This window comes from Alexandromys fortis, unplaced genomic scaffold (genome assembly GCF_014885135.2).
Source record: "Alexandromys fortis isolate MF-2015 unplaced genomic scaffold, M_Fortis_MF-2015_v1.1 scaffold_128, whole genome shotgun sequence".
Lineage (NCBI taxonomy): Eukaryota > Metazoa > Chordata > Mammalia > Rodentia > Cricetidae > Alexandromys > Alexandromys fortis.
This window is the reverse complement of record NW_026068012.1, coordinates 1,677,633-1,690,094: the sequence shown is the minus strand read 5'-3', so window position 1 is coordinate 1,690,094 and position 12,462 is coordinate 1,677,633. Positions and strand designations below refer to the sequence as shown.

Genomic DNA, 12,462 nt, shown 5'->3' with positions numbered 1-12,462 from the left:
ACCCTTTGGAATTGTAGATTCTGTGTGCTGAAGTCTTGAGGCTTCCTCAACAGCCTACAGAAATAACCCTTCAGAAATAGATCTGGCTGGCTATCATCCTGCCTCCCTCTCCTGACTGCTATTTAATGCTCTGTCTGCACACACACAGGGCTTCCTTTTGTCATCCGAGGGCTTGTTTTTGTAAAAAGCTCCCACGCAGTCAGGCTTCCTGTGAGAGTTCGGTTCAGTTCAACATCCTCACTCCTCAGCGGTGACAGCAGAGAGGAGTTTTCCTCTGCTGGAAACACCGTGGCCTCTGGGCTCCTCTCTTTACTTTCCACAGTATTACATACATATGTAGCTACTTTCTGTAGTATTAATAAGCTAAGAGGTGATGTAGACTTTTTTGTAGAAACTTTTCGTCCATAGACAGTAGCTTCTGAGTGTTAGCTTCTTAGGGACAATGTGCACCGATATCAATAGTTGTTCCCTTGGAAACTGACTTCAAGTGTGTTCTAGCTTTTACTTACTTGTACATTTTGGGGGAACCAAGATAGATGTCACTGGGCATGGGGAAATAAGGTTATTAAATAGAATTTGACCAAGAATCAAAATTCAACGATAGTTAAGGACTCTATCATATACAGTAAGTGGTTAAACACAGGGAATTTGATTACGTGAGATTTTAAGATAACTTCATTTTTCAAGATTTTAATGAATTTTTTTGGTTACCATACAAATAAATGTGTTTTGCTTGACATTTTAGCTTCATGCACAGACGAAGGCTGACTCTGTAGATCTGCCCCTCAGGTGACAGTGAAGAGCCCAGGCCCAGAAGCTGAGGTCTGCTCTGAAGCCCCGAGTCTGCGTTCTCCACAGCTGTGACAGGGAGGGCTGGCAATCCCTGACTATAACCAGAAATGGCTCCTCCCAGCTAAGCAGGCTCCGCACTGGCTAGCAGAGTCACAAATGGCTCCACACTCCATTGAAATGTGCTTTGCTGACTGTACTGGTCAGGGAAACATGCGTTTGGATGACCGGCTTCTGCGGTGGCGGCTGTGTGAACACACTAACTTCAGGGAAAGGGACACGCATTTATGCCCTTTCTAGAAATGGGCCGAGATCGGGGTTGTGTAAATGCTCTCCACAGGCTTGACGGGGAGGGTAGAGACTTCCAGTTACACCTAAAGGTTTTTAAAATTTGATTTTATTATTTTAAAACTATGTGTCTATGTGTATTGTGCACAAGGTAGGGAATTACATGCACTCTAAGGCGGGTGTCCATAGAATCCAGAAGAGGGTATCACATCTGAGGGAGCTGGAGTTCCAGGTGGTTGGGGATATCATGTGAGAGCCGGGAACCAAACATGGGTCCTCTGCAAGAGCAGCAAGGGCTCTTGACTGCTGAGCCATCTCTCCAGCCCCTAAATTTGAGGATGTTTTAAAGGTTGACTACGCCACTTGATTATATATGAGACTGACTGACCGCAGCTGCTCAAGAAGCCAGGCCAATCCTTTATCCTTTAAAACCCCATCCAAGTTCTGGCTTCCTTCATTTTGCTGCTGATTTGAACTCTGGAGATTGCAGAGCTGCTCAGGTGTCATTTTCTGAAGCAGGTGACCACCTATTGCCAGCCACAAACCTGAAGATCGGTGGGCAAACAACCCGGATTAATGGCAACATGGTGGCCACCTGGGCAGAGTGTGGAGGTGACCCTCAGAAGTGAAATCAGAAGTGCTAGACCTAAAAGGGGAAGGCTTAGAGGGGCCTCCTAGCCTCCTAGTGGGCCACAGTCCCATAACCCGATGCTGTCTTAACAGTGTGCAACATAGGAAGTAGAAATCAAGACCCAGGTAGAGTAGATTTAGTTTTAAAAATCTCATCAGGGAAAATTAGGGTAAGCTAGCCTTCATCTGAAATGACTCTTTCAAACAGTGTATAGGCAAAGAAACTCTAGGAAGAAGGATACCTATGCATGGTGGTACATCCATCATAGCCCATGGTCACCAGGCACAGAATCAACACCTACAATGGTCTGTGGTGTGCATCCTAAGAAGCCAGGTTTACCCCAAACACCCTCCACTCACTCCCTCCCCACACAATCACTTTCCATCTGCTTTCTCCCCCCGGTTCCTTTCTTTCCAGCCTGTCTGTTCTCTTCCCACGTGTTACAATGATCTAAGTGAGAGAGAACTGCGTGAGTAGAAAGGCCTCTCCACACTGGAGGAAACGGCCACTTAAATATATGTAAAACTGGGGCTGGAGAGATGGCTCAGAGGTTAAGAGCACTAGCTGTTCTTCCAGAGGTTCTGAGTTCAATTCCCAGCAACCACATGGTGGCTCACAACCATCTGTAATGAGATCTGGTGACCTCTTCTGGCCTACAGGCATACACACAGACAGAATATTGTATACATAATAAATATATGTAAAACTTAATTTTAATTTCAGTCATGTCAAAGCCACAACCAATTCAAAGTAGAAATTTAATTCAAATAAAGATCAAACAACATGGGTGTTTACATTTATCTAAATATTTGGTCCACTAATGAATATTATTATCTTTTCTTACCATTATGCATTAATTGTAGATATTCAAAAACTGCACTGTTAATTTTCCCCATGAATAAAAAGAAAAAAGAGCAACAGTGTTTAGCTCTCACCCCCAGCCCAAGGTGGCTCATCATGCAAGTCAGAGGTTGCAGCTCTCTTTGGTGTCTGGGGTCCCGGGCAGCAAGGCAGAAGAAATGGCTTGGGTGCCCATGGATCTGCTGCTGCTGGCCCCGTGCCCTCCACGGTGAAGCATGTTGTGAGCAGCCACCGAGAAGGCGGATACACTGTGTTTCTGGAAATCACAAAGCTTGTCTTGGGTTAAACACTCCATGGTTTTGATGACGCTTATGAGTCTGTTTCCATCTGAAGCCTGCCTAGATCACGCCCAGGAAGGTTACACTACTTAACTCCTCTGTTGGTATATCAACACGAGAACACGAGAGTGTGTCATTCAAAGTGATCATAGCTAAGTGACTCTGCAGACTGTTGAGTTTCAAAACCAGTCAGCCATAGAACTATTTAGTAAGTATTATGTTGCAATATGATTTATTGTACTTCTTAATAGAGGAGTTGACCTAGTGCAGGTGATATGTCCTCAAGGCTGGCCTTGAACTCCTGATCCTTGTACCTCTGCCTCCCACGTGCTGGGGTTACAGGCATGTACCAGCACACCTGGCCCATACATTGGTTTTGAAGGCACTATGTATGTTTCTGCGTATTGAAAATAAATCAGATAATCAGATATTCCAAATTTGGCTAGCAAAGATGATTTTGAGTCTGACACGTCCTCACTGTACCGCCTTCAACAGAAGCGAGTCTAGTTACTGAATTGTTGGTATCAGATGGATTCAGAGGGCACCAAGGTGGATGTGTGAGCAATTTCATAATGCAATAGAAAAGACACAAAACAACCCTGTGGCGTGGTTTTTCCTATTGATTCTACTACTATATACAACACGAATACACAGGATCAGTGGCTAGAGGGGCTAGTGTCTAAACAGGCAAATGGCTAACGGTTTTTGAAGAGTGGCAACCTAAGTCTGCCATGAAATCAAGAAAAAAAATACTCCTGAATGACTGAAGATAACAGTCTGTGTGTGTGTATTTACTTGTGTGCATGTGTGTACATGCACATATGTATACGCGTGTGTGCGTGCATGTGTGTATGCCTGCAGTCCAGAGGAGTAGGTACCTGTCCTCTTCCATCAATTCTGCCTTATTCCCCCGAGATGGGGGTCTCATATTAACTAAGCCTGGAGCTCATCTGGCAGCCAGGAAGCTGCAGCTGTGTTCCTATTTCAGCTCCCCACAGCACTGGGGTTACCAGCATATGCAATCTTCCATGGCTCTTTAGATGGGTGCTGAGGATTTGAACCGGTGACCGCATGCCCTCACCACTGGTCCATTTCTCCTGCCCTAGATCCTCCCTTTATTAACAGAAATTATTCTGCAAACTTTTCCTCAATGAGTCTCTGACTCTCGCTACACTAATTCAGTTCCAATTCAGAGATTTTACTTTCACATTTTGTTGTTGTTGTTCAAAGGAAGAACACGTGCAAATGTGGCCGCATGAAGATATGGCTGGGTGTGCAGCAGCTCACACCAGCAGCTGGATCCAGTTAAGTCTCCCCAACTTCTCGGAGTCAAAGTGTTCATCTTCTCATAAGATCAAATAAACATGAAGGCAATGCAGGTGGACTTTCTTACGTGTGGCATCTGATGCCAGAGGCTTGAGATTGTATTTGCAGAGTCAGGGCATACGTATACATTTTGTATGAGGTGTGTGTGTGTGTGTGTGTATGTGTGTGCATGTGTACGTAGGTGCATTGTGTGTGTGTTGCCTGCACATTCGTGGTTGCATGGCACTTGAGAGAATTTACAGTTTGCTCTGATTTGAATAAAAGGAGCACACACTGTTTACATATTTACCCACTCCTGGCCACTTATTCTCTCTCCCCTAAAATGCAGGCATTAAACTCTAGTATTTTAAGAGGTAAAATGTCCCCCTTGTAAGGCTGAGTTGTAGGAGGTGTGTTTAGGCTCTTGCCTGAGGGGTCCCCTTGCTTACAAACACCTCTCCCTCCTCTCCCCTTCTTCCTGTTATCACCCGGCCTCAGGAACTGCAGGATCTATGCAGACATCCTGTATTGTGACACAGCTTCAATTTTCTTTTGTGGGGACTATAATGATCAAGCCACATACTTATCATGGCTGTGACAATCACAGCCCTCGAGGAGCTGTTTCATTCTTAAGACATCGGTGATTTTGTGTAATTTCTTTGTGGTCAAGGTATGCACACAAGAAAACACTGAAATGTCTGAGAGATACTGACAACAACCCCAACAGGAGGGCGGATCTGGCGGTCATAAGGACACAGAACCCACACAGTCATTTTTTTCATATGGATCTAGAAAAATGACGTTGACCACATTGCTCGAAACAGAGCTTATAATACTGATGGTTCTGTAAGCCTGGCTGAAACCCGATTGTGTATGTTGCCAGTATGTCCTGAAATGGTGCTGTTTGGCTTGTCTTGAAGGCAAAAAGAGGCTGGTGCATGCTTCCACCAAGAGTAACAGGGATGATAGAATCAAGATACAGATATATTGCAGAACTCCTAGATCCTTGTTTGGTTACTTTCACTCCACACAGTTAAGCCCACTGGAAAACGTCAAAATGAAATGAATGTATTTTTCAAGCTTGAAGTCCCTGCTTTCCCAACACTTTTTGGTCATTACCAGGTAGCCATCACTGCAAATACAACATACATACTTAGACACGAGAAGGAGCAGGTTCTCAGGCAGTGATACAAGCAAATAGTGAATCCCGCCTTAGACCTCACCCACTGACGATGCCCTTGACAGGTGGATTAATAAATACTTCAGATTATAAGATGATGTTCTTCTACAAACATACATTTCATTCTGTCAACATGGCTACATGTCTGTCACCCAAACAGGAATTCCCTCTATTTTAGGGGGGCAAAAATCTGAATTTGAGTGTTTAGTCCTGACCAGGCACTCTGAAGAAATCTTTTTATATGCAGAGAGGTTTGTTCAGCCACCAGAACAAAGAGAAAGCTGGGCCATGAATATCTTTGTGGTTTGATATCAAGTCCTGGCCCATGTTCACAGCAGCTGTTGGTTTTTGAGAGGAGCTCTGGTGAGGAGGCAGCTCTGGGGGGGGGGGGCCCAGAGGCCAGCCGGGGTCAGACATTGCTCTGCTGTAGCAGGAGGCTCCTCAGCTCGCGCTCCCTCTGGTCCTCCTGTCTGTACTGCTCTTCCAGCTTCTGTTTCTCGGAATCCGCACAGTAGAAGGTACAATCCGGGCTCTTCCGGATCTGCTCAAACTGGCTGAAGTCAGCCACGTACTTTCCATTTTTGGAGAGAGAAACCACAGGCACAAACTCAAAGCCCCAGTAGATCTCCTCCGGGATGTAAGATGTTCGACTCTGGCAGACGGCGCTGGTGGACTCCACGGTGGCATTGAGAAGGACCACCAGTTCAAACTCCTTCTCCTTTAGGTTCTGCGGGGTGAGGTCCCGCAGGGGGCTTGTCTCATCCAACACGTGGTAGAAGGTCATGGGCAGAATGAGAAAGGGGCTCTCAGAAGAGGAGTCCACGTGGAATTTGACGGTGGCCTGGTTGAGGAGGATGCGCTCTCCCTCCTTGGTGACGTGCGTCTGTAGGAGTTTCCCAGAGAGCTGACACTGGATCAGGAGGCTCTTCCTCATGTTGGCCACCTGGATGACCAGGCACAGCTTCCCGTTCTGCTTGCTGATGACAGCGCAGTGGCTGAACTTGATGGTCTCAGCTCGCTTCTTGGGTCTTGCGATCTTGGCCAGGAAGGTCCCCGTAATGAAGATCTCAATCAGTGTGGTGATGACCAGTTGGGCAACCAAGAGGAAAATGGCGTGAGGACACTCCTCTGTGATGGAACGGACCCCGTAGCCAATGGTTGTCTGGGATTCCAGGGAAAAGAGGAATGCTCCCGTGAGAGAATCCACCTTCATAATGCAGGGCGTGTGGTTAGAATTAGGGTCCCCGAGTTCCAAGTCGCCGTGAAGGAACGCTATGGCATAGTAGACCACTCCAAACAGAAACCAGGTCATCACAAATGTGGCCGCAAACAGGGTGAGTTTGTACCGCCACTTCATGTCGATGACCGTTGTCCACAAGTCCTGAAGGTAGAGCAGATAGATGCCATCTACTTTGTCAATTCTCACATTGCTGTGTCCACTCTTGGACATGACTCGAGGTCTGTGGGCCTTGAGTCCGACTCCATTGGCGTGCTTCACCAGGGGGGCACTGGACATGCCAATGTGGATGGCATCCATTTTCAGGCTCCTGGCACCACCTAAAGAAATAACAAAGATGTGTCTTACCATGTTTTTGGTGTGACTTCCAGAAAGTAAAAAAAGTACTAGCAGAATCCGATTGTTACATTTTGGCTGCGACCTTCTACCACATGCAATAACTGCATTTTGTTACTATGTTGAGTAAGGTTTGAGTGCTAAGAGGTCCCTTGGTATCTGTGTAAGTTTTAAGTGTCAGTTCAACACAATCTGAAATCACATGGCAGAGAGTCTCAATGAGGGATTGTCTGGATCCAGTTGGCCTGTGGGTATGTCTTAATTGTGGTGGGAAGAACCACCCACTCTAAGTGGCACCATTACTTGGGAAGTGTGTCCTGAAGTATAGGAGAGTAGAGAAAGTGGGCTAAGCGACTCTGCCACGCTTGCTCTCTCTCTCCAGAGTGGATGTGATGTCTCCAACTGTACCAAACTCCTGTCTCTGTTACTTTCCCTCAATTATGAACTGTAATCTGGAATTTTGAGCTAAAATAAATGCTTTCTCCACTTGCTTGTATAAGTGTGGTGGTTGTGCCTGCTGAGGTCAGAAGCCTGAAGAGTGATTGTGATGCCTGTCTTGGATGCCGGGAATGAACTCCAGCCCTCTGCAAGAGCGATAAGCTGTCTTAACTGCTGACCTGTCTCTTCAGAGCCCAGCTAAGTTGCTTTTGTCGGGGTATTCTAACATAGCACCTGGAAGCAAAGCTAAAACAGTTTCCAGGGGCCCTGTTTCTGTCCCCACCCCCATGCACACAAAACTCTTGAGTGACCACGACTCCTCTAGGTAAGCAACAAGTTATCTGCATGGGATCCGTGCATCTTAGTCTCAAACCTTGTCTAGACGACTTAGAAAACTTAACAGGATGAACATAACAGACAGAGAAGTAGCTACCACACTGTCTGTTGGGAAATGACTGCAAGAACAATGTCAGCATGTGCCCAGCGCAGGTGCAGCCATGCTCAGTATCTTCGGCCCTCAGCAGCTCAAACCTACAGATAGAGAACTCTGGAGGCAGAAGGAAAGACGAGTGTGGAGATGCGTACGGAAGTGGAACTGTGAAGGCCACCCTAGCTGGCTCGTGCCAACATGAGGGCGGCGGAGGAAGGGCTTGAGGCTTTGGGGGAGAGCTGGCATGACTGAAAGATGCCTCTGCAGCCGACTGGCTGTGTGGCTCAGCACAAACCTTCATCCTTTCTGGACCACAACTCTTTCATTTTTAAGTGGGAGTGAGTCCTTAATGCCCGTGTGGGCTCCCATCTCAGAACTAGCTCTGTCCCTGTTTGCTTTTTGTTACCTGGTGATGAAACACTGACCAAGAGAAACTTTTAGAGGAAAGAGTTTATGCCATCTTATGGGTTACAGGCCATCATGAGGAAAGCTGGGGCAGAAACTCAAGGCAAGAACCGAAGCAGAGACTATGGAGGAGCTCTCTTTACTGGCTTGCTTCCTCCGCCTTGCCTGACTACCTACCTTTCTTACACAGCCCACACCCTCCTGCCTAGCGGACGGCACTGCCCACAGTGGGCTTGACCCTCCAACATCAATCATCAGTCAATGAAATGGCTCACGGATATGCCTACAGGTTAGTCTGGTGGAGGCGGTTCCTGGATTGAGATCGCTCTTTCCCAGGTAATTGTGTCTGTGCTCCGTGGCCAAGAGCTGTGGGTGTCCTACTCATACATGACAACTGTGATGGTCAGGTGAGCATCCAAACAAAGCCTTGTTCTAAAAACAGAATTGCTTTCTCTCGACGACACAAAAGGTTATGCGAACGCCTTACGAATTGTTACCAGCATTTGTGTATAATCCACTTTAATGACTTACCACGATAATACTTAAAACTTAATTGACCACATCCAGAACTGATCTTACATGTTAGTTCAACCACCTATAAAATAATTTTGGTATAGCAATCGAGAATATTACTGCACATCTTCAGAGCCAAAGTGATATTAATACATTTTTAGACCTCCCTTTTAACTCACATACTTTGGAGCAATTCATTTGCCCCTCTCCTTCAATGAATAACTTACTATCTATAGTTTCTCCTGGTCCCCATGACATTTGGGAAAAGTCAACTTATCAAGCGACAAACGTCGCACTAACAGCAAGTAATTAAACTTTCTTAACATCTCATGCAGGCTATTCTCAGACACGTCCCACCATTCTAGGTGTGATATTTAGGTATACACAAGTCTGCCCTGTTCTTTAGATCAAAATAGAACCAGCCGGAGGAGTCTATTTTAAGAACAAACGTATCTAAAACCGAAAGGGTATGTAGGGTATCTAACAAAAGAGCAGAAAAAAATAAATAAGAATTTAAAAACTTACCCAGAAGCAGCACTGGCCTCCCAGCTCAGACCCAGGGAGGCTCTGCTCTGCCTCAACACTCAACAGTCGGAGGAGAACTGTGAGCCCACAGAGCATCTTATAGCACCTGCCTGCTGCCTGAGATAGCTGACCCCGGCATTCCACGAAAAAAGATAACGTTGGCAATAATAGAGTAACTCAACCTGGCTGGAATATTTTTTTTAACCCTACCTCATTGGTGTTTTAAGAATTGGAGGGGAAACCCCCCTTTGGAAAGGAATATATGAAAATGCAGTGGTTTGTGATTCAGATGCTAATCTTTCTGGTAGTGGGGCATTATGTCAATAAAAGTTTTACAAAGGATGCAGACAGATCTTTTCATGGAAACAGCAGGGCTCCCAATGAAGGCCAGCACCTGCGCAGGATAGGATGCAAAATGGAGCCACTGGGCCATTTAATCTTCCTGTTTTGTTATGAAAGGCATGTCTCTTACTAAATATTCCTTACTGAAGTTAGCATTTTTCTTGGAAAGTCACTGTTCTGATTTCATTGCAAAGAAAGTCCATGCATGCATTACTCAGAGCTTTAACTTCTTGAAACCTGCTTCACCTTTCCTGGGATCTGTTATTTAGAAGCCAGGGACATCGCAGAGAGCACGTACCTTCTTCCTTCTGGTGCCCCGGACTACACTTCTTAATTCATAATGAGAGAAGGGAAAAACAACCCCATTGAGGCTTGGAAAGAGCCTGCTGGCCTGCCTGAAATGGGGACAGGCCGGTGACTGATAGGAGACCCGCCGAAGATATGCACAGCCTACATACAAGTGACGGATGTACTTAGGAGAAAGACCGAGGAAAGAAAACGGTGCGTGACCTCGCGTGGTTTTCCAGGACAAGTGAGACACGAGTGTCCTGCGCACGGAAGAGATGCTCGCCATACAGCTTTCTGGGGGGGGGGGGGTACTGTGGCCTTGTGCCCCGGAAAGTAGCACTGTGGGGCTTCTGTTTGTCCCGTGCCTTCGCTGGGGAGCTGACCTGGCCTGGGGTGAACAGTATGCTTTCCTGTTTCTGTGAGCGCTCTCTGGCTGTGAGCCTGAGCACCTGGTTCTGGGGCCAGTGGCCTGAGCCCTGCTTCCTGGCAGTCAGAGTTTGGGACCTGGGACCTCTGCAAGGGCACAGTTCAGAAGGGCATGGTTCCCTTTCTGAGGGCCGTGGGTCTCGGGATGGCCCATCTCCTCTGTCCTCCAACCCCAGCCCCCGGTCTAGTACCCTCTGCCCTCCAAACCCTCCTCTTCTACCTGGTCACTCACTCTGTAAGTCAGGAATCTTCTGCTGGGCAAATGGCACGTCCTCGCTCCCCTTCACCCACCTGGCTACCATGGGGTCCTGCTATGGCCTGGAAGAAAGAGGGACAGACACGTGCTGTTTACAGGTAGGTCCAGAGCACCCAGCAGAACTGGCCCCTGAAGATCCCCTCAAGGCGACGGGTGTGGCATTTACCTTCGAATCCCTGGCCATCTGGCACAGTGCCCAGTACAGGCTAAATGGCCCAAAACTTTCAAGAATGAAAGCGTTGCTACCACCACAGCCTTGCTATGAATCCAGCCCCTGGAGGGAGCTCATTGACAAAAGGCACTGGAGAGAAAGGGTCAGCCCACCCCCACCGGGGCCACAGTGATCTGGGCAGGCGGCAGGAAGGGGAAGTGCGGAGGAAGTAAACAGCGCACACTGGAGGGGGAGAGTCCAGAATAGCCCCACTGGAAACGTTTCGCTCCTGTTGACTCAGAGAGAGAGGTAAAGAGGATCGTCAACACTGTCTCAGAGAGTGGCAGACCATAGAGAAGACAGAAGCCTAGAGGGGAAGGCTCGGCTGGTGCTGGGGAGGAAGGAGGTGCAAAGGTTGTGGGAGACACAGCTATGCTCTTCCCAATACACAAAATTCCTGGTCCTCTCTGCTCTGTGTGACCTGGTGTAAACCCAACTCAAGGTGCTTCACATTCTTCTTTTCTGAAATAGTGTGTGTGTGCGTGTGCGTGTGTGTGTGTGTGATTTGCCAGTCATCTATCAACCAGTTATCAATCGTCTATCATTTTGATTTTATCCACTATCTATCATCTACTTATAACTTGTGCCACAGTACCTATCAGATAACCTATTAATCTACTATCTATCTGCGTTTCACCTACCACCTGGCTACTACCTTCGTCCTCCATCCGTCCACCTTGCTTGTTATGCATCTTTTTCTATCAATCTTTAGACCCATGTCCACTGATTGGTTGGAGGGCAACCCCTTGGTCCTTGCTCTCTATGCCCAGTAACCTGCCTTGTACCCATCAGTTTGGTGGTTTACTTCTTTGACTTTATACATCACGACATTCTCTTGATTTACTTTATATGTTTTTCTGCAGCCTCCTTTCAAATTGTGTGCTTCTTGGGTGCTGGAGAGATGGTTCCGTGGTTAGGAGCACTTGCTGCTGTTTCAGAAGACCAGAGTTCGGTTTTCTGTACCCACAGGGCAGCTCACAGCCATCTGTAACTCCAGTTTCAGGGCTTTGGATGCCCTCTTCTGGCCTCCAGGAGTACTGCATGCACACTGATGCCCATAAACGCATACATACACATTAAATAAATACACAGCATTGAAAAAAAGAAATCTGCTTCTAGCACTCCCATTTTAGTTTTAAACATAGCCTTTGATTTTTTTCTTAGTGGTTCTACAATCCACATGGCTTATCTTCTGCTGAGACATCAGTAGTTTTCTACAAGCTAAATATGGGTAGGAAGATAAAAAGGCATTGCCATGTGATTCCCTGTCTCTCAATCCTCCAGATAGGCAGTACTCCTATAACCATACGCACAGTGTTGGTCTCTGGAAATAACATTTAGTTTCCCAGGTTTTTCATGTTATCAAAGCTTACAGGAAGGGATCCTCATTGTCAAAATGGGTATTTGTAAGTCATGTAGACTATAGAGTACATGTATATTATGTACTATCAAATGTATGCCAAATATGTTATACAATTTATATGAAATACTTATCATATTACTTATTTGCACAGTGTCAATAATTCTAGCTAAAATTAATCTACACAAATTATAAAAATATTTTATTTATATTTTGGCCTAAATATATATTATAAAATAAATAATTCTGGCCAAAATTTAGTACAGAGATATTTTTAGCATTCACAGTTTTCACCCATCATTTTCGCTAGCCCACTCCTGTTTATACAGTACCTCCCCCCCCCCCCCCCCCCCCCCCCCCCCC

The 12,462-nt window shown here is 46.4% G+C and overlaps 1 protein-coding gene across 2 annotated transcripts in view; it reads right to left on the bottom strand.

Moving 5' to 3' along the window:
• Positions 1 to 2,524: 2,524 nt before the first annotated feature.
• Kcnj15 (potassium inwardly rectifying channel subfamily J member 15) overlaps positions 2,525 to 12,462 on the bottom strand; it is a 42,644-nt gene continuing 32,706 nt past the window's right edge. The window contains exons 1-3 of one of the 2 annotated variants that reach the window (XM_050162071.1): positions 10,695 to 10,795; positions 10,505 to 10,590; positions 2,525 to 6,889 (exon numbers count right to left, since the gene is read on the bottom strand). In XM_050162071.1, coding sequence (XP_050018028.1) covers positions 5,742 to 6,889; positions 10,505 to 10,574 — 1,218 coding nt within the window. In that variant the 5' untranslated portion in view covers positions 10,575 to 10,590; positions 10,695 to 10,795 and the 3' untranslated portion in view covers positions 2,525 to 5,741. Of the gene's footprint in view, positions 6,890 to 10,504; positions 10,591 to 10,694; positions 10,796 to 12,462 lie in introns of those variants that run through there. The other variant, XM_050162070.1, reaches the window with a different exon arrangement.